Here is a 27174-nt window from a genome sequence, read left to right on the forward strand (position 1 = left end):
GCACCAAACGACTCCTATCGTCTGACTCTGACCTGAAGCCCCCCATCGCTCCCACTCCTCCATTCGCACATCGTAAATTACATCAGCACTCATGGCACGTGGGCTGGTGGTATGGGGAGGTAGTGGGGGTGCAGAGGTGGGGGATGAGGTTTGGGATGAGGTGTGCGATGAGATGCAGGGAGGATGACGAGGTGAGAGTATCGGGATGAGATACGAGCAGGGCGGTGGGATGAGATGCGCGAATGACCCAGGTGGGTTGTGAGAAATGTCTTTAAATGATGAATCCAAGCTTGGCAAATCCCATCCAAGCCTAATGGCAATCGGGGAACGACACAAGAAAAAGCGGTCGCCCGTGGCACCTAGAACGGTGGGTTTAACAGAGATGAAAGTCAGGTGATGGTGCTGCAGATTAACCACGCTCATTCGCGCGCCCTTCACTTTCAACTTATTCGCTGCTCCTGCCTCGCCGAGGAGTCAACGGGCTCACTTGCCCAGGTGACCGCGACACACAACGCTGGTCCAACGGTTCCAACCGCACGCCAACGTTGGGCCAACGTTCACTGGCGACGTTTGGCACTCACCTTTCGTTTTTTATCCAGGTCGCACCTTTCCCCGCATTACCCTGGTCAGTGAGAGTTGACCGCTGAACCTGAGACAGGCGATGGACAGAGAGGGATAGAGAACTGTCCATGGTACTATTACAGTCGTAGTCAAGCTATTAAGGCAGGGGTGATGCGCACGCACCAATCTCTTTAAGAAGCGACCAGGCCACAATTGACAGCTCAACGAAGTGGCTTATCGCGTGTAAATGTATGGCAGCCAAAGACTCAGAAAGTGTGATTCTAAATGTGGAGGGAAAACCCAGAGGACTCGGAGAAAAATCCATGCGACCACGGGGAGAACACGCACACTCCAAATATACAGCAGGCGTCAGGGTCGGGATCGAACCTACGACCTCCTGTATACCAGGCGAGGAAGTTCACATCTCGCCACCACGGCGCCCGTAATCACTATCACAGGGCGACTGCTTTGTGCAACAAGCACATGCAACATGTGAGCACCGATACGCACACCACACACTCGTCAAGACGGCGACCTTCATCGCATCAAGCGAAAGCCAAGCCTGCGCTAAATATAGACGCACATGACGGGGGGCCGGGGGGGGGGCCGGGGGGGGGCCGGGAGAGGCCAAGTCATCTTGCTCACACGTAAAACAAAACAGCCAGGCCTGGAGCCCCAACGACAAAGCCCGCATCCACGCACGATCGCATGCCTGCCTGCGTGCGCGTGTGTAAGAGGAGCCGTCGTGTAGTGGTTAGCGCTACGCTGCGCTACGAACCCGGCGACCCGGGTTCGATTCCCGCTCACGGCCACCAACACCAGTGACGATTGTCTCCATCGGTCCTGGTCCTCCTCCCCTAAGTCGACTCAGCCTCAAATGAGTACCTGGTGCGGTGTGCAAACATCGCCACTGGGGAGAGAAAGGCGACCGGGCGTGGTGTTGGCCACCCATCCCCTCGTGTGCCGTTCCGGCCTTCGTAGGTGCTCGCTAACAGCACTTGCCCCAATAGTCTGTTCAGACTATCGGGGGGGATATTTGTCTTTGTGTGTGCGTGCGTGCGTGCGCGTTCACGGAGCTAATCGGTAATCGTCCCATGGTGCAACTTGCGAGCAATTTCAGGCCGCACGCCGCGAAATCGCTCTCTCTTGTTTTGGCAGCCGTAGCCAATATCTGATGGATGATGCTGTATTGATGATAAAAAAAAAACTACACTGTGCATTTAAATGGAAAAGTATACGGAAAGTCCCCGTTTAACGATTGGTGTTCACACTGACGGGTTTTCGCTATAACGCGGTTCTTCCATTCGTGAAATACTTTTCGCACAACGTGAAAACCGCGCACCGCTACAACGCGGAACGCGCTCATTGTTATAAACGCGGTTTCTCAGCGGTCGACGGCGAACTACTTTCTTGAGCTGCGTGGCTGAGCGGTACGGTGATACGGTACGTGGAATGATACAGAAAAGCAGTGGCGGCGTGTACACTCATCTCATTTCTGTCCCAACACGGGATGGGCTGCAGGCTGATGTTCGTGCAAATGTGATTCAGCACCAGTGGTTCCTCGCTCTACGCGGCACTTTCAGGAACGCATCTACCGCCTTAAACGAGGAATTGCCGTATATCTATATCATTTCTCTGCCGTTACACATTTTTTTCTCAAAGTGGTTGGCGATCATGGCCTTCCGTCCATTTAGCTCTGTCCATGATATTTACTCAAGAACGTTGCATTAGGCCAGTGTTCTTCACTCATTTTCAGAGGCAGGCCACTTTCGCCAAAAATACACCATCGGTGTGAGGGCAGCCACACATTTGAAACCATTGGAGTTTGACAGCACAATGATGATGGGAGGGGGGCGGAGTGTTTTTACCATTTGTGTATTGTCAGGGGCTGCACTAAAGGCCACCAGGGTCACCAGTGGCCTGCGGGCCTTGCGATGAAGAACGCTGCAATAGATGCTCCTACTTGGCTGCGTCCAATTGTTCAGCTGGCTTTTGTAACTCAATCCCGCTGTCTTCCCCCGGCTTCTTGTACAAAGTGCAATGTCTTGCAATGCGTGCGAAGCAGACGACGGCCCAGATTCACACCGCCGCCACCGCCAACGCAGAATCTCCGAATGAATTTTCGTCGGGCCGATATCGGTTCAGAAGGCTCTCACGCCGACGAAAAATTCGATTTTAAATATTGCGTGCGAGAATCGAGCACACGTGCATTTATTTATTTGCCTGACTCCCCGTCTATGTCAGAGACACTCTGCACGTCCCCATGTCCCCTCAAGGTCTCTAAGATACGGGGGGGTCGAGGGGGGACAGATCTTCCCTGCGATCCCAGGTCACGGAGAGGCTTTTGGGTCGATGGGCGACCGAGCTGCTCCCCCCCGCCCCACGTGGCCTCACGCGAACGTCCGCATCTCATCCAGTCTGCGCACATTTTTTTTTAAAAGCTCCTCTTAAATCTTACATCTGTACACTTCCCATTTCTTTAGCTTTTAGTCAATTCGGCAAATGTTTTTTTGTCGGTACATGTTTCATTATCGTCATTCGTGGCAGTCGCGTTTACTTTCACGAGTTATTTTTCGCGCACTCTTGAGATGGCTCCGACGAAAGGCGCCTCATAGATATAGCGTTATTACTTTACTACCCATAAGGATGCAGGGGCCAACGTTGACCCAACGTTGACCCAACGTTGACCCAACGCTGACCCAACGTTTGGTCAACGTTGGGTCAACTTTGGACCAACCGCCCCCGCTGTTGCACGTTTTTACCAGGCAGGGTCACTGCTGCTCATGAGCAGCAAGACAGTTTGGCGATTGCTTCAAACTACACCGCCGCGCATTTCAAATACGACACATTTGAAAATTCCAAGACGTCAGGCCGACTTGGAAGAGTAGGCCAAAAGGGGTGGAGGGGGGGTGCTCTCTAGAGCTGCCCTCTAGCGGAGGCCTCTACTGCCGGCAGTGGCGCAAGCAAGCAATTGCAGGGCTGCTCCTTTATCTTGAAAATATTTTTTTAAAAACCTCCGCAACTCTGCAGGGATGGGACATCCATCCAGCTCCGTGGGGGTTATTTGACCATACTTCACCGGTGCGCGTTGGTTGAAGGCGGGAAGCATAAAGCGTACAGCACAAACTGGCAAATGTGGTTCGCATGAGTAGTCCACTGTACTATGTACTACACAGCTAGACATGGACTTTCAACCCGGTTAAATAAAGGTCAGAGGCTTGATAAGTGCAGCGTACTAATCTATGTTTGTATATGCAGTACATGCACACGCGACAGACACGGCACATGCGACGCAGCATCGATGTGAAACTGCGGCAAGTGCCGTTAGCGAGCACCTATTAAGTCCGGCACGCTACACCAGGGGTTGATCTGGTTGTTTCCCAAGTACTAGCGTCTACACACTGCACCAGGTTCTCATTTAAGGCCGAGTCGACCTAAGGGAGGCCCAGAACCGGTTCAGATAATCGTCACTGGTGTTGGCCGCGTGGGTGCGGCAATCAAACTCGGGTCGCTGGGTTCGTAGCGCTAACCGCTGCACCACCGCTCCCCACACACACAGATGCGCGCACACACGGCATGCTCACAACTCCCAACATCTCCTAGGCAACCACAGCCTCACAACCCAGTTCCTACGGCAACAGTTTGTTCAGTGATGGGTGGGAGATGGAGACGGGGCGAAGACAAAATGTGCGTTATAAATGCGTACGCGTGTGTTGGTCGGTGTGTACGTCTGTTGGTGCAATAATCCGAGTACGATTCCCGCTCACGGCCAACACCGGTGACGATTATCTGAACCATCCCTGAGCCTCCCCTAGGTCGACTCCGCCTCGAATGAGTTCCTGGGTGCGACGTGTAAACATCACCACCGGGGAGACAAAGGCGGCCTGGCGTGGTGCTGGTCACCCACCAACTCGTGTGCCATTCCAGCCTTCACTAGGTGCTCGCTAACAGCACTTGCCCCAACAGTATATGTTGAAGGCTCTACGGGGAATCTGTCTTTTATTTGTGGGTCAATGGGGTGGAACGGTGAAAGTCTACCACTTAGCAGCGAGAAATGTCACAGCCGATTCTGGGGCCTTCCCCTAGGTTGACTCGGCCTAAAATAAGTGCCTGGTGCGGTGTGTAAACCATAACAGTGACGGGGCTACAATAAAAAAAAACCAAGGGAAAGGAGAGTAAAAGACGGGAGAGAGAACTATACAATCCATTTTATTCCGCTTTTAAAAACTGACTGACATCAATCATCGCAACATTTAAAACTATTACATGTTTTTAAAGTGTGAAAAATAAGTGATAAGTTTAATTAATTATACTAGACATCTGTGAAAAATAGCTTCATAGCTCATCAGATAGAAAATAAAAATTGTGAATCCGATTCTGATAAAATCACGAGGCTGTATGTATGTTGTATGTGCCAAACGCGCTAATCGGAGGTGCGAGGGTCAGTCACCCACGTCACTAAAGGTGTGGTTCGCTGACGGAACGATCGTCCCAGCTAGTGACGCTGTGAACGCGTCACCGCCGCCACCACCGCCACACCACCGCCCCACCACCGCCCCACCACCGCCGCCGCCACCACCGCCGCCACCGCCACCACCACCGCCGCCGCCGCCGCCGCCGCCGCCGCCACCGCCACCACCACCACCGCCACAACGTCCGCTCCTCGCTAATACGGAACGACTCGAGAGGCGCCAGGAGGGGGAACCGCAGACGAGCGCGGGAAAGGCAGCAGCAATCCACGCGGCGAGAAACCGGCACTACCAACAATTGCCAAAGCTCTGCGGTCCTCTGTACATTAAGGTGCTTTCGGCCAATTAATGAGCGGAGCACCCGGAGAAAGGCCACACGTGCGTGCAAGGGGACAACGCTCTATCCTGTACAGACGGAACAGCTGATGTGCACATTTTGGTGTACCGCCTTCTCCTAGCGAGCCAGAACACGCCACCACCTCGACACCCACGGGACGAGAAGCTTCACGGCAATCCGCGTGCAATCCGCCAACCCCCGCCGTCGCCCTCTGGAACGCGCTCCCCCTATTTCCACCTCCACCGCTCTCCCAACTTCCAAGTTACTCCATAAAACCACCTCCTCTCTTTGATCGTGCTGTTCCACCTTTCCTTACCATCCGCTCCCCCACCTGCCCCCCCCCCCGCCACGTTCCCCACCTCCCAGGAACCGTTACCGCTCACCGTTAGACGTTCGGTACTTTTAGGACATTTTTAAATCGGGCGATTTCGGCGCCAAATAATTTACCGTCCGGTAAGTTCTAAGCGAGTTTCAGGGGAACCGTCCCAGCCGTGTTCCAGACGACGACAGACTCCTCGCAGTGAAGGACTCTTCCTTGTCTCCCTCCTCCACCTTCTACTCTCCTTCCTTCACCTCCGCCTCCTCCCCATTAATCCCACCTCTTCCACCTCTTCGCGCATCCCTCTTTTCAGGTTTTGAGACCTCGAGACGGGAAGATAAATACAACGCAGAGGATTTGACACTGCCATTAGGAACCTACTGGGATACACCTGTCACTAAAATAGCTCTAAGGCAAAGATAGTAACTTGCATACTTATGTAAACTATTACACTTTTTTTTATTTTACCAGGTAAAGCCCACTAAGCTATATTGATATTTTTCAGAAGCGATCTGGCCACAAATGATAGCCCAACGTAGTGGCTTATCGCATGGAAATTTATAGCAGCCAAATACTCTCAACGCCGTTTCTAAGTGCGGAGGGAAAAACCGGAGCACTCGGAGAAAATCCACGAAACCACGGGGAGAGAGTCACGCAAACTCCAAATATACAGCAGCAGGCGTCAAGGTCGGGATCGAACCCACGGTCTCCTGCATACCAGGCGAGGGGAGAACTGCAGAGGAAGAGAGGGTAGGGGAGAGATAGGGGGGGGGAGAGATGGGGGAGGGGAAGTGCGGGAAGAGATACTGGCAGGGAGGAGGGACAGTGGGCGGAGGGAGATTAAACAGATGGGGATGTGGTGGGGGGGGGATATTTACAATCTATTTAACTGGTCCCATCGGCCTCGTGAAACAGGAGGAGTCACCATTTTACACGGAACAGACCCGGGAGGGGAACGCAGACGAGACGCATTGGCCGCGACAAAAAACGGGTGCGGTGATTTGAAATAACAAGAAAAAAAAAATCGATCGATATCGACTCCGCGAAGTCGTGATAATTGATCTCAAATGCATGGCGCACCTCCCCCGTGCCAGTGCAGAGAGGCCAGGGCAAATGGGACGTTATGAGACAGTGGTCTGTTCGTGATGGCAGCAGCAGCAGCAATCTGCTCAGGAGCTCGAAGCCAATGTCGATGTCTGCTGCTGCTGCTGCCACGACAAGCCAGGGTTTCAGCAGACAGACAGAGAGAGAGAGAGGTCGTGTCGCTGTGCTTTCTCTGTTAAAGGAACGCAGACCACCGTGGTTTAATATACGATGCATAGTTTGTTCAGGACTGTATTAGACAGCGCACACAACAAACGAGCGAGCGAGATTGAAAAGCCGACAAGTGCCTGAGGTTTTCAATCAAACTCGCAGTTTATGTATTGGTCATGGACTCTTTCGATTTGTATTTGTTGCAGATAAATGGGTTCAGAGTTACTCCGAGAGCCACTAGAGGTCGCTACATTCACCGCAATGTATATAAAGAATATTAAACTTGACGGTGGCAGCTATGCGTGTGGCCTGCGATCCAGCGTCGAGGGGCCATACCCTGGCTCGTCAGGAGGAGGTACAACACGTGTGGACGAATCCCCATCTGTTCCATCTGTATGGGAAAGTGTTGCCGCCTCTCGCACATGCGGGTTTTCTCCGGGTGCTCCGCTTTCTTCCCTCGTGTAAACACTCATGAATTGATTCTAGATTTGAAGCTTTCGTGACTGCAAGGATTCATATTCTTAGGCTTTTTCGGTAAAGTCACGTGGGTAAAAAATTTAAATTAATAAAAGTAAAATAAAAAATAAAATAAAAATCACGACGTTTCGGAGGCAACACAAGCTTCCGTCTTCACAGCACGATTGCTGTATCAAGTACTTGCAATCGTGCTGTGACGGTTCCATCTGAAGACCTGAAGACGGAAGCTTGTGTTGCCTCCGAAACGTCGTGATTTTTATTTTATTTTTATTTTACTTTTATTAATTAAAAAATTTTTACCTACGTGACTTTACCGAAAAAACCTAAGAATATGAATACTCATGAATTGGCCGATAGCACCTGAACATATATAGAGGACCGCAGAGCTTAGACAATTATTGGTGCCAGCTCACAGCCTGGCTGCTGCTGCTGCCATTCCCACTCGTCTATGGTTCGTCCCCCGCACCTCCGAGTCGTTCCATCTCCAGGAGAGCGAGCGAACGCCGTGTGTGCAGTGGTGGTGGCGGCGCGTTGCAAGTTGAGATCATAATCGTTATTATTCGTCTGAAATCACGATAATTGAAATCCAGCTGCACCGCACACGTGGAGACACGGCCAATTGGAAGATGGTGGAGTTTGGGGGTTGCAGTAGTGGGAGGGGGGTGATTGACCTTAGTGACCTGGCTTCCCATTCTCCTGCCACTGCTGGTGGTGGTGGAGACGCTCCTACAATAATGCTCACCCGATTCACCACAAATAACGGAAGCCACTCGTCGGCGTTGCTACGAATATTTTCCGCGGCCGATTTCGTTGACGGGAATTAAAACACCGCACTGCACCGCGAGCCCGAGCATCGCGACGGGGAGACCCTGCAGCGAGGCCGACTCTGATTGATGAGACTGAATGACCGCACTAATTATGATCCTCCCACCAGCAGAAGGGAGTGGGGGGGCCGGGGGATGTGCCAAGTTGAAGGGGGAGGGGGCAGCGACGGCCTAAGATGACCTGCGTCGGATTTCGAAGCCAAACCTCACCGGGCGTTATTTCCCAACCCTGCCTCCGCCTCATGTTAGCTATCCCTCCATCATCCTCCTTCTCCATACCTCATCTTCCCACCCTCCCCTCCGCCCTTCGACCGATTGCACGCGTGTCTCTTTACGAAGCACTCGGTCACACTCGCTCACTCACCAACGCCGACACGCTCACCCACTGGCTCAGCCACACTCGCTCACTCGCTCACTCACCAACTCCCCACCGACTCGCCCACACACACTCAATTTATCCACTTGCCAGCTCGCCCTCACTCACTCAAACGCAGGCTCAGGGCTAAACACAAGTCTCATCACATTAGGGCATTGATTGTGCATCGGGCGGCCGATAGGGCAAGCATCTGATTACGTTATTAAGGAATTACACGGCCATTAAGAGCCCCGATTGATGGAAATGTCCAATTCAAAAGAAGTGAAAATTTACACGAGTTGGCCTGCAGGGTTTGTTGGGACAGGCAAGCCAGGCCAGAACACACACACATGCACAAGGTCAGACCACAACACACACTGGAAATGCCACTACATAACCCACTGTCTGAGGGGTGCATTCCAGATTTGTGCATGAATTTGAAAATCAACCCTAGCTGCTGAACATCAGACGATTTAGAAAATGCTGTGGGGTTACGGATTCGTCCGAAAATGTGACACCACAGGAAGTGATGTCACAGGAGGGGGCGTTAGATGCCTGTGCCTTTCCCGCCAAAAGTGCCATCACGTGGCGCCATTTTCACGATGCACGACGACATTGCTCTTGCTTAAATTATTAAAATACACAAACGTTTGTATTAAAAAAAAAACTTTTCTGATGGAACGTTATGTAAAAAAAATATCATCCAACTTCTATTAATTAAAATTACTCAATTAAGCTTTGCATGGCAGTGCTAGGCGACTTGTTACATCATAGGATCGCGAGAGATGGCGAGGGCTCGGCAAGGCCTTCATGATTAAAGTTATCGAATTTTAGCGCGTACAAAAATCTACGTTATTAAAACGTAATACATTTAAATACACAATTAAGACTTTCATCTGACAGACATGGGCCCCAAACGTCAGAGAATCCAAAATTATGAAATCCAAAACCACACCCCGAGTGTGGAAAGAGTGTATTATACCGAGAGAGAATAGCAAACACTCCAGCCTAAGATTCCAGTAAGAACCATTACCTATACATAAATACGCCTGTTATGCACGACCAACTATATATAACACGTAAAAAAAAGACGAAGATCGACCCTTTTAGCATGAACAGACTTTTGGGGCAAGTGCTGGTAGCGAGCACCTATGAAGGCTGGCACGGCACACGAGGAGGTAGATGACCAGCACCGCGCCGGTCCGCCTTTGTCTTCCCAGTGGCAATGTTTACACATCACCCTAGGTACACATTACACACACACACACCTGTCCATCCATAAACATACTTTTCCTTACTATACACACACGCTACATAACTGTGTACAAAAACAATGCATACCTGTATAATAAGCACCTGCACACACCTGGGAATTCAAATGCTGTAGCAGATAAATGCGAACTCATCTCACGAGCACTGCACAGGAGAATGTGGCACATAAATGTTGAGGACGAGGCAGCGAGTCGTGGGCAGAGGTGAAAAAGGAGGAAGTATCTGGAATCTGGACTTGACCTGAGGAGTTCATGCCCGCCTCTCACCGTCACCGCTATCAGCTCAGCCAAAAGCGGTGAACTCTATAAATCTGGCTACGTACGGCGCGAAAGAAGTTCAACATATGTATGTGCACGTACTGTGGAGCCAATTACTAGGCGTTGGTCTTCCTCAGTGCACCGCTGTCACGAGGAACTCGAGTGGCGCTACTGGATTATCTCAGTCAGAGCCTTCACTCCGTAGGGACTCGGTAACTCCGTCTTGTCACGGGCCATCACGGGCAGTCATGGGCTGCTCTGGTCTTTGGTTAAGCAGTCTCGGTCGTAGTCACGCCCCGGTGACATTTCTTTCGAACTGTTTGTGTTTAGTTTGTTGTCCTTCCCTCGCACCTCCGATTAGCATGGTTGGCTACGTACGGTGCGAAAGAAGTTCAACATACGTATACATACGGTGATGAGTTCCATCACGGCCATCATTGACACAAATAATATTGCGGAGTCCTGCCCGCCCCCTGGATCCTCTGGCCCCCCGATGTTCAGAAGTTCAGGAGCGGAGGAGGATTCTCCTGGAAGAGTCTGCAGATGTTTAATGAATAAGTTCGTAGAGCCACCGCTTCCAGATGTCTTCTGCTATCAGGAGACTCTACCAAATTGGTTGGAAATGAGAATTCTATCAAAGAAGTTCGATTCCAGGGTGAAGGACATTTTACACAACTCTGACAACCATGTGGATTGCTCTCCGACGTTACCGGTTAAGTGCCTAAGCAGTCATTAATCGGCACGTCTGTTCACGTGGCAACTTTTTGGTTGTTTCGGGTGGAGGGTTAACAACACACATTTGATTTTACGCGATCTGACCCAGAAATCAATCATAAATCAAGTTATATCCCTTTGGTGGTCTTCCTGTGACAGAAGACTGGAAGCTATGGGGTCTTCACTGCATTATATTTTTCACAAAAAAAAACCCACTAATTATTTATTTTTTTCCCAGGTATGGCCCGCTGAGTTATATAGCTCTTTTCAGAAGTGACCAGGCCACAAATGATAGCTCAACTTAGTGGATTATGTGGAAATGTATAGCAGCCAAATACTCTCTACACATGCTTCGAAATGTGGAGGGAAAAACCGGACGACCCGGAGAAAAATCCATGCGACCACATGGAGAGAGACACGCAAACTCCAAATATTACAGCATGTGTCAGGGTCGGGATTGAACCCACGACCTCCTGTATACCAGGCGAGGTAGTTAACATCTCACCACCGTGGGTTATTATTTATGTATTTAGTCGGTGCCGACTCGGAGTCATAGGAACCAGGGGATGACAGGTTCAAAAGAAGTTGAACATACGGATACCAATATTTTATTTTACCCTGAACACCCTGTCTTGCAAACGAAAAACATTTCAACTCACCAGATTTCCCAGGTGAACTATGTGAATGTAACAATTATGATGACAATTAAACTATATATTATGATTATGAGAACGTAATTAAAACCTCAAAATGACACACCGATCCCACCCCCCAAGTGGGATGTCTCAATTGCAACGTGCCAAGCCATTTGCCGAGGTAACAGCGACACCGCATGGATGAAGAGGGGAGTAGAGCGAGAGAGAGACAGGAGATACACCGAGGGTTCATCGTGATACATCGTCACACCATATCGGATTTGGCGATATCTCCGCAACTTTACGATTGCATCTGGTGTTATTTCAATTCAACGTCAACCAATGTCGGACCAACGTTGTTTGCGTGTTTTACTGGGTTGTTGATGTTCACAAATAGAGAGGACGCTTAAAAACGCTCAACTGCAAACTACAGCCCTGCTGCCACCCGTCTCCCACAATCACTACCACTGGATAATTTACAACGCCTTTTATTCCCAGTAGGCATGTCAACGTCGGGCGGACGTTAGACCAACCTTGTGGCCCAACCCTCCGTGTTTACCTTGCGGTAGAAGAACAACAGCGTTGCCATACCGAGACTGAGCCGGGGAGATTCCGCTTCGAGTGACACCCTCCACCCCTCCTCCTCCCCATCCTTACCTAGCTCCAGGATGGCCCCGCTCCGGTCAAGATCCTCGGGTAGCGCTTCTTTGAGCGCCGCGTAAGCTCCGAACCACTCCCGTTGCTCGCCCTCCTTTTCCACCACCTCCTCGCCGTTCGAGTAGCGTTCGTCCCAGTAGGAGCGCTCACGATAACGCGCTCCATCTCTGGGCGAAAGGGCCATCGCTACTACAGTCGTACAAGCCGATCGATAACTTTTGTACGAGAGAATCGAGCGGTCGAGCAATCGCCGCCACTACCCTGTCCACACCTCACCCACCCACCAAATCAATAAACGCAGCAAGTGCCACCACCACCAATCACTTGAGCACGTGTTGCCGGCGGCCACGTGTTACGCACGTTGTTGTGATTACTGTCCACTTCCACTTCCGCTTCGACTTCCTTACGATCGATATTAAACATTAAAGACCTCAACACACATTCGTCAATCACACCGTGGCTTTAAAGTAACAAAAAAAACAACTAGAATGTATAATAAGCGACGTTTCGAGCGATGGTCCGTTTTCATTGGGCACTCAAAAGGGGGCGTGTCAACAAGCCAAACGACTGCGCATGCGCAGAAAGCGATTCGGCGTGGCGATTCCACGTGGCGTCATGCGTGGGGTTGTGAGCCTCTTAGGTGGACTCAGCCTTAAATGAGGAACTTATGCGGCTGTGTCATCAACAGTAGCTCCGGGAAGACAAAGTAGGCCAGGCGTGGGGTGTTGGTCATTCGCCCCATCGTGTGCCACGCCAACCTTAGGTGCTATTATTCACTAAAAGCTCTTGCCATAAGAGTCTATAGGGGGCTCTTCGTTCGGGTTGTTTACACATTAATTAACACAAACTAAACACATTCATCAATGACACTGTGCGGCCTTAAAAAAAGTACTATGAAGGAGGGCTATTACCCGAAACGTCGCATATTTTTTTTTATTTTGAAGTCACACAGCGGATTCATGCGCATGCAACACTGCAGATTTGATAACAAACTTAATTGAAGTGGAAGGGGGTGATTTAAAGGGGAGCTTCATCCAGCAGTGAATATATCGCGACTCGCCACCGGGACCGTGGTATTGATTCTATCCTGCGATGCAGGCACGCGATTCGATTATCGAATCGATTCACATTAACGTTCGATCTCGGAGCAGCTGCAACTTTCTCGACATCATCTTGCCGCGGTTATCAATAGATTGGGTCGCCTCGAGTAAAACCAATAATCGATCCGTTCCATTCAATATCGGAGATTACTTTTTTTAAAAATCGATTCGGACGACACCGTCGTACCGGACACTTTTTCAATCGAGTGTCTCACATATTTGGATCGATTCATCAAACAGATTCATGCGACTCCAACGCAACAACATGTCAAAGGACGTTTCCCAAGTTCGAGCTCAATTCCAGAAATGTGTTAGAACTCTGATCGACTACGACAACAACGTTGACATCGTGCTGCTTGTTCCTGACCGCTTGGCGTTGTGGGTATACAGGAGGTCGTGGGTTCGATCCTGACGCCTGCTGTATATGTGGAGTTTGCAATGTGTCTCTCCCCATGGTAAGATGTTAACTACCTCGCCTGGTATACAGGAGGTCGTAGGTTCGATCCTGACGCCTGCTATATATGTGGAGTTTGCAATGTGTCTCTCCCCATGGTGAGATGTTAACTACCTCGCCTGGTATACAGGAGGCCGTGGGTTCGATCCTGACGCCTGCTGTATATGTGGAGTTTGCAATGTATCTCCCCATGGTGAGATGTTAATTCCCTCGCCTGGTATACAGGAGGTCGTGGGTTCAATCCTGATGCTTCAAATCGATTTAAACTATTGTCATTGTAGTGCGTTTTTAATGTGGCACTGCACTCTGATGTTGTAGGAGAAAACATTTACACCAGCCCACAGGGGATTATTCTGTCCGTCGTGCAGGGAGGGGCTGGGTGGGGAGGGGAGGGTGGGGAGGGGCTGGGTGGGGAGGATGGGGAGGGGCTGGGTGGGGAGAGGAGGGTGGGGAGGGTGGGGCTGGGTGGGGGGTGGGAGGGGTGGGGCTGGTCACCCCGTGGTGCCCTTATAAAACTCAACGTTTAACCTACTCACGCCGGCTTGGGCCCGCCCTCACAGTCGGGCATATTTGCGGAATATACCACGCCGCCGTTGACCCTGGCCATTGACCGAGCAACTGCTCCCTCCGCAGTTGTCTATATTTATTTAAAGTTGCGCATTTTGATGTGAGGTCACATTTCTCACCCCCCTCGTCACACATCGTCACAAATGTCTGACCACCCCCCCCCCCCCCTAGGTGCGTGACGTCATTTATGGACGGCCCCAAAGCTCCCCAATGTCGTTGCTGCTCACACCCCAACTTAACCGACACCGATTCGTCGCCAGAATCGATCCAACCCAAATCGGCCGCGGATGAAATCGATGTCAAGAATCGGAATCGAGGTCCGCCTCTCTCTCTCTCGTCTCTCTTCCCTCTGTGTTGGGGGGCATCTCACAGAGCGCGCCCTCCCTCGGCCATGGCTCCCCCGCGCGTAGCCTCTCGCCCTCCTCCTGCCTCCTCCTCCTCCTCCACCTCGTCCACCTCCTCCGCGTGGTCTCCCCGCGGCCTCGCGTCGTGCGCGCGCGCCGCGTGGCGTGACCGCCGGCGTCTGCTCACGGAGCCGGACTGCACGTGGCTGTTGGGGGGGGCGCTGCTTCTCGCCGAGGTGCTGCTCAACGCGTGGATCATCCGCGCAGTGCCCTGTGAGTAGCGGGCGGGGGCGGGGAGATGAGATGTAATCAGAAAAATTCTGCTGCAGGAAGAGAAATCCGATGAACTATAAAGCTCTTTTTTTGCAGTAGGGGGCCCAGGACGTTACAACGACGAACAGTAAAAGCAAAAACACGATAGGAGTGCAAAGTATAGGGAAGGTAAAATTTCGATTTAAAGCTTTCGTGACTGCAGGGATTCATCTTCTTGGTTCTTTCGGTAAAGTCACGTAGAAGGGAAGTAATAAAATAATAAAAGTAAAACATATATATATAGGGAAGGTAAGCAAATAGTGTAAGTTACAAAGAATATAAAACAAACATTGTTTTTACTTGAGCAGGTAAGGCCCACTGAGCTCATTCGCTTTTTCAGAAGCGAGCTGGTCCCAAATGACAGCCAGACGAAGCTGCTGGCTTATCGTGTTCTTCACAGAAGTCCAGTCGAGTTTGGGTGGGGGGGGAGGCGCGCAGTGGGGGGGCGGATGGGTAGGGGGCACTGGGGGTGAAGGGGGGGCACTGGGGGGTGGGGGGACACTGGGGGAGGGGGGCGCTGGCGGTGGGGGGGGGGGGCGGATGGGGTGGGGGGCACTGGGGGTGGGTGGGGGGGCACTGGGGGGACGGGGGCGTGGGGGGTGCACTGGGGGTGGGGGGCAGAAGTGTGTGTCGGCACTGTGAACTTGCAATCCAGTGTTTTCGGAGAGTTCGATTCACCCCTCCCCCCTCCCGGCAGGGCACATCACTACCAGGGGTAATGTCTGACGTGTGTGACTAACGACTGAATGGCAGCTAAGGCAGGTACCAGCCATCCGAGAGGAGGTCCGCCGGGGGAGATGGGAGTGATCAAATCATCTATTGTGCAGGCGCTGGGTGGATTAATTCATCTTGGAATCGTGAGATGCGGCGTCTTCGTCCGGCAGTTGATTGGCGGTGGCTGATGATGGCGACAATGATGGCATTGATCAATTTGTGCTCCGTCCTTACAATCCGGTGAAGCTTTTGGCACACTGACATTGCTATTTATGCTTTCTGTGGGGGGGGGAGGGAGGTAGAAGCATCAGCAGAAGGAGCAGCATAAGCATCTGACTTTGCTATTCTTACCCCACGTCTACTACCGCAGCACTCTCTCCGCGTCCGTCCGTGTGTCCGAACCGTTTTAGCCTCCTCCGGTTCCAGCCTCCTCCTGATCCCCTGAAGAATGCGAAAGGAACCGGCGTGGGTCCCTGATGCTCCCTGGCAGCTGCTGCCCTTCGACCGGCAAAGAGTGGCGCCCGTTGACAGCGTCTGGCGGCTGTCAATCCTTGCGGCCGAAGCAGGCGCTGCCGTTGTAAAACACGCCGGCTCTTTGAGTGACGCGTCGCTGATTTCGGCCCATGTGGACTTGTCGATAATCTCTTAACGCCCAAGAGCAGGACCGTCACTGCCGGGCGTCCTTTCTCTGCGGCAGCCCCCCCCCCGCCGCGGTCTGGAACACGGCAGTGATCGTCGTCATCATCATCCAGCTGCTGCACATTCACAGCAGCAGCAGCGTTCAATTCACACCGACTTCTAAGAGATGCTTAAAGGCCCCACCTCTTCCACCCTGAGCTTGGCTCCGCACCTCAGAGTCACAGTCATTTATGTCCGTGGAAAGATTGTGCAGCGCGTTACACATTGTATCATTATTGTTGTAATCGATCCGTCGTTCGATTTTGTTACGTCCTCCGCGCACTGACGTCCGATGCCTTCGTGCCGCAGACACGGAGATCGACTGGAGAGCGTACATGGAGGAGGTGGAGGGGGTGATGAACGGGACCTTTGACTACATGAAACTGCAGGGGGGCACCGGACCCCTCGTGTGAGTCGTCGCTGCTGCTACGACGCTTATCACCGCTGTATCCACGGCACAACCGAACCGTGCTCGGGCCGTGCCCAGCCAGCCCCAGCGCGGCTCAGGAGGCGCCCGGTCGTTTTTCCACTGCAGTACCCAAACTATGCCGCTGACATCACACACGGTGAACGAGTCGAAACGAGTGTAGGGGACGCCATAATTGGTCTTGCCCCTGGCCTCGCTTGGCCCCGAGCCAGATAGATTTAGAGGTATTGCATGGCCCGCGTATCGCTTTTTGGTTCCGGCTCGGTACCGCAAATAGCGAGTGGAAAATCGCTCACATTATTAGTGTGCCGCACTGGCTTGGTATGGACGTGCCAGTGAAAAATGGCTTTGTTAATGTAGTGGAGGAACTGGGTTATTATGTGCCTACCGATTATCGGTAGCTCGACTAATCCCATGCCTTCTCTCCTTATCCCAACTATCTCCTGCACTCTTATATCTGCCAACCTTGTCCTATTGCCTCGTCTGACATTCACTTTTTCCCTTTTTTATTCTCTTTGATCTCCTCTCACCCCCCCTCCCCATCACCTTGCTGTACTCGCTTATCTCCACGCCATTCCACCTCTCCCTTTCTCCCTTCCGCTCTGTACCCTTCTCTCCTTTTCTCCTATCCTCCTCTCTCCTCTCAATCACCTCTCCCATCCTGTCCTCTCCCCTGCTGCCATCCCATCCTCTCCCTTCCTCTTCCCACTTCTCCCTACCTTTTCCCTCTCTTCTCCATCCTCGCCCCCCCCCACCCAGCTACCCTGCGGGTTTCGTGTACGTCTACTCGCTGCTGTACCACGTGACGGAGCGCGGCGTGGACGTGCGCAGGGCTCAGTACATCTTCGCTGTCCTCTACCTCGTCACCCTCGTCCTCGTTTTCCGCATCTACGCACGTGTCCGACGGGTGGGACCGCGACGCGCGACCTGCGATACGCGACAGTTACCAGCATTGTGTCGTTTGACCAGGTGGATGGATTGAAGGGCGGTGTGTCACGCTCGTGTGTGCCGTTGCCCAGGTGCCACCCTACGCGCTCTTCTTCATGTGCTGCGCCTCGTACCGCGTGCACTCCATCTTCGTGCTGCGCCTCTTCAACGACCCCGTCGCTATGGCGATCCTCTTCGCCTCAGTCAACCTCCTGCTGGACCGCCGTTGGACCCTGGGATGCCTCGTCTTTAGGTGTCCGCGCCACCGCACGCTCGCACGCTCTGCCAGTTGCACGAACGAGCGACCAACCAATTAAGCGACGTCGACAAGATTCTGCCGCTGTTACCATCGCCTGGCACTGTCGGTGGCGATAATTGATGATGAACGTCGACTACGCTTGAGAAATTTTCAATCGCCGCACGCTGCGGTCTGTGACATACGGGTCGGACGCAGCAGGCACCGACTGGGAAAGCGGGAACAAAAGCAGATGACCACAACAAGTGTGGTTCTACTCCTGGCTGTGTCAATGTCAATGATCGTATTGACATTCTCAATATCCGTAGGCCGGAAGCCGGGGACGTGGGGGGATCTAGATTGCGAGTGTCCACGAATCGTTCACAACGGCTTGGGCTGTGTGTGTCGATGAACGTGGCGATGCTGATGCTACTGCTGCTGTTGTTTCCCGCAGCCTTGCCGTGTCGGTGAAGATGAACGTGCTGCTGTTTGCGCCGGGGCTGCTCTTCGTGCTGCTGCGGGAGCTGGGCCCAGCGCGTGCTGTGCCACGCCTGGCCGCGTGTGCCGCTCTTCAGGCGAGCTGCCGCCGGCGCCGGCGGTATCGGTTAGCGCGTTCGCCGCACGTTGCGGAGTCGTATGTGTGTGTGTACGTTGAACTTCTGTCGCACCGTATGTAGCCAACCATGTTAATTGGAGGTGCGGTGAAGGACAACAAACTAAACATTTTCGTGACTGCAGGGATTCATATTCTTGGTTCTTTCAGTAAAGTCACGTAGAAGGGAAATAATAAAATAATATAAATATTTTTAAAAATTCTCACAACGTTTTGACTGCAACACAAGCAATCATCATCAGGTGTGAAATCAACAGCAAGAAATTTTCTCTGAAATCCACAGAAAGAAAATTTTCTCTGAAATCCACAGCAAGAAAATTTTCTTGCTGTGGATTTCACAGTCGAAACGTCGTGAGAATTTTTATTGTTTTATATTTCTATTATTTTATTATTTCCCTTCTACGTGACTTTACCGAAAGAACCAAGAATATAAACACAAAGCAGTTTTAAAGAAATTCGTTTTCAATCTAGTTTTAAAAGTGCATAGCTGCAGTGGCTTCCTATGGCAGGCCGCCTGGTTAATACTGCTGGTGTATTAACCCTAATAACATTACTACTACTTCGCACCGCATGCTTCACAGCTGACGTTAAAGACGCCCTTGACTTAATTCAAAACGAGGAGGCCATCGATTGATGATGATGATGAAGGGGACGGTTTGTACCCCGAACCCACTCACCCAGGTGGTACTGGGCCTGCCCTTCCTACTGGCGAACCCGCTGGGCTACGCGACGAGGGCCTTCGACCTCGGACGTAGCTTCCTGTATGAGTGGACCGTGAACTGGCGCCTGCTGCCCGAATGGCTTTTCCTGCACCGCGGATTCCACGCCGCTCTGCTTGCCGCGCACCTCGCCGTGCTGCTCCTCTACGCCCACCGTCACTGGAGCCGGTAACGGGGACAGGAGTCTGAGAGGGGGGCACTTTGGTCACCTTATCACTCTTGTATCGGCTACTACCTTGGTTATTGTTTCCTGTGAATTTCACTCATTCATTCCTCCACCCACGGTGAGGACTTTGTCTACCAGGCTGTTTCGTGTCACCCACGACCGCCAGGGCGGTGCTGATAAGTCATGGTGTACTTGTGTGAAGTGTCGCCGAGCGGGTTGTGACGGTGGTTTTTCTCTCGCCAGGCCCGGGGAAGGCCTCCTAGGCCTCCTCAAAGCGCCCACGAAAAAAAAGAAGCGTGACCCAATGACCGACGATCATATCCTTCCGATACCACCCCGGTCTCTCGCTCTCCATCGTTCAGTCGCTTCCTTGTCAGCCTTTAATTGCTACGACCGCGGACTTCACACCTGGATTCCTCTGCCCATGTCAAGAACTCGTTCTACCAGTTTAAGTTTCCTCTCTCATCCAGGCTGCGCTTAGCCACCTTGTTACATGCCACTCAGCTGTGGAATTCCATCCCACCGATTATCTTGCTCAAATCAAGAAAGGTATTTCCTGTTATACAATTTCAACAGTGCCGCTTGCTGCTATGCACCATCTTTCTCCATGAAGTGCCGTTTATTCCCTTCTAAAACATGATTGGATTTGTCATCGTGTATTGCAACTTTGTCCGTGCGTTGGTCGTCCTTGACACGCCGCTTCACAGATGGCGTTCGTGCTCTTCTCGTCCAACCTGGTTGGCGTGTGTTTCGCGCGGTCCCTGCACTACCAGTTCTACGTGTGGTACTTCCACTCGCTGCCCTTCCTGGTCTGGTGCTGCCCTCTCGGCTCCGTGGCTCCGCTGCTGCGGTAAGACTCCCGCCTGGGCAGCGCACATGCACACACTGTGCTGGTTTGGGGCTCGTGCGCAGTGCCGGCCTGAGTAGGTGTTCGCTAACAGCACTTTCTGCCCCAAGTCATAGTACATTTTTTATGAAATAAAATAAACGACTTTGTTGACAAATATTTCCATCACTATATTCCTTTACTAAATGAACACTGGTTGCAGCCTCAACACTAACCGATGGTGACAGTAAAGGTGAGGGTTTAGGCATAGGAGAGATGTTGGGTTTTCGAATTCAAATTTTTCGGGATACAATATCGAATTTCACAATACATTTATCAGGATACGAGTTTCACGCGATGCGCGACGATTTTTCGTCGACTTGATTGCATTGTCGCCGTCGCCTAATAGAAAACACTTTGCCAACAAAATGTCTTTACCATTTTCCTAAAAAAAGTGAAGACTCGCTGGCCACGCTTTTCTCGGACAGCGCTCGTCTCAGATGTCCGAACGAGGCTCAAGGACGGCTTTTGGTGTTTGTGCAACCACAGGGTGCTTGTGCTGGGCGTCATCGAGCTGGCGTGGAACACGTACCCCTCCACAGAGATCTCCTCACTCGCCCTGCACATCTGCCACGTGCTCATCCTGCTCACGCTGAGGCCAACGCCTCCGCCACCGCTCCCCACAGATCCCGCAACCTCGACCACCCATGCAAAGACGTCCTAGCGTTCAGAAGCCTTGCGTAAGCCTCACCTACTTGGCCCATTGATAGGTCTTGTTTCAATGTGTTTTTTTACGTCACCTGAATGCGCCCAGCGCCCGGGCATGTCACAAGAGCTTTGAGGGTTTTGGATGGTGTCGCTTAGCCGTCATTCTTCAGGGTATATTTTTCTTTTTAAAGTTTCTCATCTTGTGTGGAAGGAGTGTTCACGACTGTGATGTGATTACAAAACGTAAGATGACGTGTGCCACTGTTGCTAAAGCACAGGTCCTTAAGTTTGATTTTTATTTATTCAATTACAAAACAGGAAATTTTTAAAAGAGCCCACTGTTGACGTGCTGCGGTAGTCTTGCATCAATACTATTGGCTTTTTTCTTGTTTGTGATAACTGCCAACATAATACATGGCACACGTATGATGAAAACTAAAGAAGACAACTTCCAACGTCTGGCAAATCTGAGGTTACTTAGTGAACGTGTCACTTTCACATTGCGGTAATTTGCGTGTCACAGGTTCCCTACAAGCCAGTGGAGTAGCTAACAAGTGTGGAGGTCGGACAACGGCACTGGGGCCCATGTGTCAGATGGGGCGCCCAAGGGACCGAGCTACGACGTTTTGGGGCGGAAATTGGATGGTGCCCCATTTAATTTGTTTCCCTTTCACCAAGGCCCACGCCAATCATGCTACGCCACTAATGCAAGTAAAGCAAGACGGCGTTAGGAAACCGCAACATGTACGATAGCCACCTTGTCTCAACCCCGGCAGTGTTTTACTCCAATGTGGAACATTTAAGGCCAGTTGGGCAACCAGCCTGACAGAAACCTATTTACAGAATGAGAATGTGGCACTATTTCGTTGTTGTGCTGTACAGCTCTCGACAATGTGTTTTCAGGTTGTACCGCTTGCTGGTCCAGTACGATGTCCACCGTTTCACTCCGTATTCTGGGAGCTGTTTCAAGAACTCAAGCGCCCAGTGCAAAACGTTGTATATCATGCAGACCCAACACACGGTACAACCTGAAAACAAATCGGAGTGGCGACACGACATTGCGTGTACGCTTGCAAGGTACTCGGGAAACTTGCAGGGCAGCCTGTTGCAGCTACAATCATGGTGGTGTTATTGAATAGTGTTTTTCTTTTGCCAAAAGTGTCCTCCTGACCCGAGTAAACAGGTGCACTTTTGAAACTAGCATAGCATTTGCCCACCTTTGCGCAAGGTGGGGCAAAGCAGAATTTTATCTAACAAGTGAAATGTTTCGACTGCAGCACGGTCTTCATCAGATGCATCATCCGACGAATGTTGTCATCAGAGGTGCTAATTTGCATGCACATCTGCACACAATGTGGTAGTTCTGTGTAAATTTGAAAATGGAGCTTTATCGATGACTCCATATTGTCTCCTCTGTCTGAAAATGTCTCCTTGAAAACAAAAGGCTGGTGAGTCATGACTTGTCATGATAATTCACGTTCCCTGCAACCCTAAGTATTCACTGGATTTTTAGTCGCTGTTGATGTGCGAACTGGAATTAAATGAACGAGACGGATAAATGTGCGTCTCCACTCAGGGACTCGCGAGAGGCAGCACACTGGCATGGCTGCACATCGAAAATGAAGTTAATTTTGAATCAAAAGCCGGACAATTATAAAATGTACCGTTGTCTTGCCGTCTGCCATTGTACAACTGGGCCGAGCCAACCTGGTGCAGCTCGAGGTGCCAGATTGTTTTTCCACTGCAGAATGCGAGCCATGACACGGATGTCACACGAATTAACAAGTTAAGACGCGTGTAGATGACGTGACGCTGTGTCCTCCGTGTACGACTAACGTCACATGCAATAAAAGCATGAGAAGCCACACCCCCTGGCCCTGCTTGGCCAAACCCGATGTCTTGAGACCAGCATATCATAGTTTGGTTCTTATTCACTGCAGGCATCAGGAGGGCATGGCAATGTCTTGGCTCGGATGTATGATTGTAATTCTCTGAGCATCCATTGGGCTACGAAGTCCATTGTCCCGTTAAAGCACACGGTACTCCATAAACAGTTGAGAAGCATTATCGTGTAAAATTTATTTCAGAGTTAACAATCGCATAAAAAATAAGAGATTGAAAAATTTGTAACTAACGATATTTTTTTTGTGTTTAGATTCCTTTCACCGCTATGTACACAGCACAACCATTATATCATTTCTCGGCCCCCTCGCTCATCGTCGTACCAAATGCCCGTGGCGGTAACCAAAGCGCGACACTGCCATCCGCCAGGCTGCGGCACAAGTCATGGGGGGGGCGGGTCCCCACACGGCTTGCGTTCTCTGCAAGGAGTCTCGAGAGATGCCGTGGTCACCAAACGCGACGAACGGAACGATATTTCAAACGGCACGAGTTTGAATCGCGAGGGCAATCGTCAACCTTAGCAATTATCTTGAATTTTTTTTTCTTTTTAAAGTACTGTAAATGTCAACAAGGCTTCAGCACCTTGTGGGTGACCACAACCCAGCTTGTCTGGTGCCTGCATCGACACACGCTGGGGAGGGCGGCGGTAATGGTGCTCGGTGTCTTAGCCCTCCAATGTATTTTCGGGTTCTCACGCGTGTTGTTTGGCATGACGTCTGACATTTTTCTCCACGTGCTGGGAGCTTCGTCGTGAACCCAAGAAGATTCTTTGATAATTAAATAAGCAATCGTTTCTCATCACCCAAAGACGAACTTAAGAAGCTCGCAGTATGTGGAGTGGAACGTCAGATATGCTGCACAAAAACACGTCTGCGAACTATATACAGCACAACTGCAAAAAACCTTTGCAATGGTGGTTGTTTAGTTTTCCTTCTTCACCACCGCATACCCTCAGTCGTCCTCTTCCAAGAACAGGTAGAGCAGTGTCCGGTCCCGCACGTCGCAGCTTCGCAGCGAACGGGTCAGGTCGGTGTAACGTGCACGTCCGGCTCCCACCACCCAGCGCCGTCTCCCCACAACTGCCGTCTCCTCCTCCCCCCGTTGCCCGTCGTTGCCTCGCCGCGACAGCGCAAACGCCAGAACCGCGGACAGTGTCTCGTCCGGGGAGAAGTGCCGCTCGACACGCTCTCCTGACGGCAGACGCACAGCCAGCAATAGCGATGGTGACGAAAGGCCTGGCACTGGGCTCCCGCTCTCCTTGTCGTCCTGCTGCTGATGATCCCGCTGCTGATGATCCTGCTGCTGATGATCCTGCTGCTGCTGCTGCCGATAGAGAGGGCGACCATGCGGCCTGGGCTCCTCGTCGCCCCTCAGGCTCAGTGCATCAATGCCGGCCTCGGCGTCGTGTTGGTGGCGACTTTCGTCGGCATCCCCTTCATCTCCATCGTCGGTGCTGCGGCCGCCCCGGATGGCGGGCAGCACGGAGTAGCGGTTGAGCGTGGGCCGCTGGGCCACGGGAGTACCGCCCCCCACGTAGGAGGTCCGGGCTGATGGAGGCCGAGGGGCGGCCGAGGGAGGCCGCGGGGTAGCCCGGCCACCCGCCAGCTCGGAGCGCGGCGTCGATGGTGGGAACCACCCAGGAGGAGAGGAAGGGGGAGATGACGCAACAGCGGAACCATCGGTGAGGCCGTCGCCGCCAATGCTGCCATGGGTTGCGGCGCCACCGGTGGCGTGAGATGAGGATGGGCGCACACGGCCTTTGGCCGAGGGCGGCCGCGGTGGCCTCGCGTTGTATGCGGCCTCCAGGGAGCCGCTGCTGCCGGCCCGGCTGCGTGGCCTGCTGCTAGGTGATGCTGCTGCCATGGCAACTGCTTCCTTGCATCAGGCTACCCTAGCTATGGCGAGAAACAACAGCAATGAGAGCGAGACGATGAGAATGAGATGGAAGGTAAAGACGCCAGAGTTTAATCGCCAATGAATTAAGATCAAAACAATATTACATGTACTTAATTTGGCCAGTTCGGAGACTTTAAAATAATTATTTCACTGTCGTGTACTCTATCAGGTCGGGTGGGAAGTTGCCACCCCATAAAGTCGTTTGCTTCCATGGACCAATCTTTTTTCTGACAATTTAAATCAACACTAATCGATGCTTCGTTCCACCCCGAGCATTTATCTTCCACTTTTAATCCTGATGCCACTTTTAAAAAAAGTAATAACCGTCGCTGCCGATTAGATTGGTATAAAAAAAAAACTCTTCCCTAGGTTAGCTTGCCCCTATAATCTGGTCAACCTGAACTGTGGAATATTTTGACAAGTGTGTACGTGCAGGGTCATGCTGAAACATTACTTTGGTCAGGGTTTATGAGTGCGATCGTAACCCGATATCTTTGCCTCGCAACACTGCCCCCCCACCCGCATCCAAACACAATGCAATGTTTGCACCGTCCCCGCTTGGTGCCTGGCATGCAGACCGCGTCCCATTGTTTACGTTTCCCCTTCATTAATTCACTTAACGTGGAGGTGGTGGCTTCCTCGCATGAATGAATGTTACTCAATACCACTTGAGGCACCAACAAATGTCGAGAAACAAAAGCAACCCAGCCTCCACCTAACCATCGGTAAAGTGAAAATAAAAATCCGTTCAATACAGCGTGCCAAATGTCTATTTAAAAACACTTCGTATATAAAAACCTTTACTGCCAATGAACTGAGCTGCTAAGCTCATTGGCACATCCTAATAATGTAATCAAATATGTTTTGCAATACTATGCTGTGTTGACAATATTAAAACGTAACCTATTCGTAAATAAAAGTGCCATTTCAAACATTGGTAATATCCCTTCACAGTACAGATTTAAAAAATAACCATTGCAGATGGGCAATTAAGCTTGTTTTCCGAAATATGGCTTATATATTTTCCTTTTTATGGACATTTAATTGTCGAATGTGCTCTTAAGGCAGGCTTCTAAATGTATGTCACTTATCAAAAGTGAACCCTCATTGGATAATTTCCCTTGACATGTCGAATGATATTGTGCCTCTGCTGCATTAAGCATTCGATTGTGTCATTCAAGTTTAAGGTTTATGTTAAGAGTCACTATTGGACAATCTCAATGCAATTTTTTACGAAATATTTTACATTGCAGGCACCCTTGTGTATTACTTAATATAAATAGATTTTTTAATAAATCATAAGTATTAAAAAAAATCATACTTTCTACATGGTGTTTACACATTAATTGGAAAAGTGACTTGGTCTCAACGAACGATTATATAAAGGTATCTTAGCCATAAGAACACCTCACAGAGTCGATATTACACTGTTAAGAGGGCAAATGAGAATGCATGCTACATGCTATTCCTTGTTTCCGCTCATCACCGCTACAAATGCATTACTTAACTTTTCCCTAAACACCGTCGAGTTTTCTGTGACCAAGCGTGGCACTGTCTCCGAACTGTCACCGTATTTAAAAAGATAGGAAACTGCATGAGATTGACACATAAAGGTATAAAAAAAAGTAATAACCTCACTGAGTACCGTAAATCAAAAGCCACTTCTGAATAGCACAATGCATTGCTGTACAAGACTCGTGCAGCAATCCATTCATTAAAAAAAACATTACAACCCCTAAAATATTATCTTCCTCGCGCATAAAACATCAAATCCACTCACCTGTCAAGAAAAAAAATATAGTGAACAAAAAAATCACGAAGAATTAAAATAAATCATTTTAAAAACAATGCCGATGGCGTCAGACGCCTGCGGCCTAGTTGGAAAGCGTAGGACGTTGCCATCGCAACGGCGGCTTCGCGTGGCCGCGTCGCGCGAGATATCGAAAACCCAACGCAATTACGGCGAGAGCACCAGAGGCGAAACTGTGAGAACGTGAGGATGAAAAGCACAGAGGCGGGCGAGCGAAAGCTCTCTCGCTCGGTGCTGTTTTTACAAAAACTTTACCCGCGGATGAAGACGCGAAGGAGAAACGCCAAGCCACAGCCGCTCGAGCTTCTGGAATTCCCAGCGCGGTCGCGCCCAAGGCCGCCTTCCCATTGGCTGGGCGCCCGATCCCGCTAGGGGCGGGGCGGGGTGGGGGGGGTGCGACCAATCACGAGAGAGATAAGTAAATAATTAAATTACTCGCGCACGCGCCGCGCTTATGCGGACTACGAGATGTAAGAGCGAGTGACGCGCAGCACAATATTAACATTGTACCAAGATAAAATTGTCATTGTGCTATGAAAAAGGGCCATTGCCCGAAACGTTGTGTGTATATATGTATCATGCACTCCAAGCGACATCCGTGCGATTGTGGCCATGCAACCCAAACTATGGACCGCACAGTAAACC

The 27174-nt window shown here is 51.0% G+C and overlaps 3 protein-coding genes across 3 annotated transcripts in view; 1 reads left to right on the forward strand and 2 right to left on the reverse strand.

The window, feature by feature from the left end:
* EEF1AKMT4 (EEF1A lysine methyltransferase 4) overlaps nt 1–12561 on the reverse strand; it is a 47157-nt gene extending 34596 nt beyond the window's left edge. Inside the window, exon 1 of the mRNA XM_078869875.1 lies at nt 12132–12561. Coding sequence (XP_078726001.1) covers nt 12132–12315 — 184 coding nt within the window. The 5' untranslated portion in view covers nt 12316–12561. The remainder of the gene's footprint in view (nt 1–12131) is intronic.
* Nucleotides 12562–14575: 2014 nt separating this feature from the next.
* On the forward strand, nt 14576–22711 carry ALG3 (ALG3 alpha-1,3- mannosyltransferase). Its single transcript, XM_078869693.1, has 9 exons — nt 14576–14869; nt 16610–16709; nt 17487–17634; nt 17747–17907; nt 18344–18464; nt 19184–19389; nt 19631–19703; nt 20092–20237; nt 20763–22711. The coding sequence occupies exons 1-9, from the start codon at nt 14644–14646 to the stop codon at nt 20935–20937; spliced, it is 1356 nt and encodes a 451-aa protein (XP_078725819.1). The 5' UTR covers nt 14576–14643; the 3' UTR covers nt 20938–22711.
* Nucleotides 22712–22912: 201 nt separating this feature from the next.
* Nucleotides 22913–26827, reverse strand: UBXN10 (UBX domain protein 10). Its single transcript, XM_078869694.1, has 2 exons — nt 26785–26827; nt 22913–24718 (listed from the first exon to the last, which is right to left on the reverse strand). Exon 2 carries the CDS (start codon nt 24684–24686, stop codon nt 23775–23777), a length of 912 nt encoding a protein of 303 aa, XP_078725820.1. The 5' UTR covers nt 24687–24718; nt 26785–26827; the 3' UTR covers nt 22913–23774.
* Nucleotides 26828–27174: the final 347 nt, after the last annotated feature.

Source organism: Lampetra fluviatilis, chromosome 28 (genome assembly GCF_964198595.1).
Source record: "Lampetra fluviatilis chromosome 28, kcLamFluv1.1, whole genome shotgun sequence".
In the NCBI taxonomy this organism is placed as follows: domain Eukaryota; kingdom Metazoa; phylum Chordata; class Hyperoartia; order Petromyzontiformes; family Petromyzontidae; genus Lampetra; species Lampetra fluviatilis.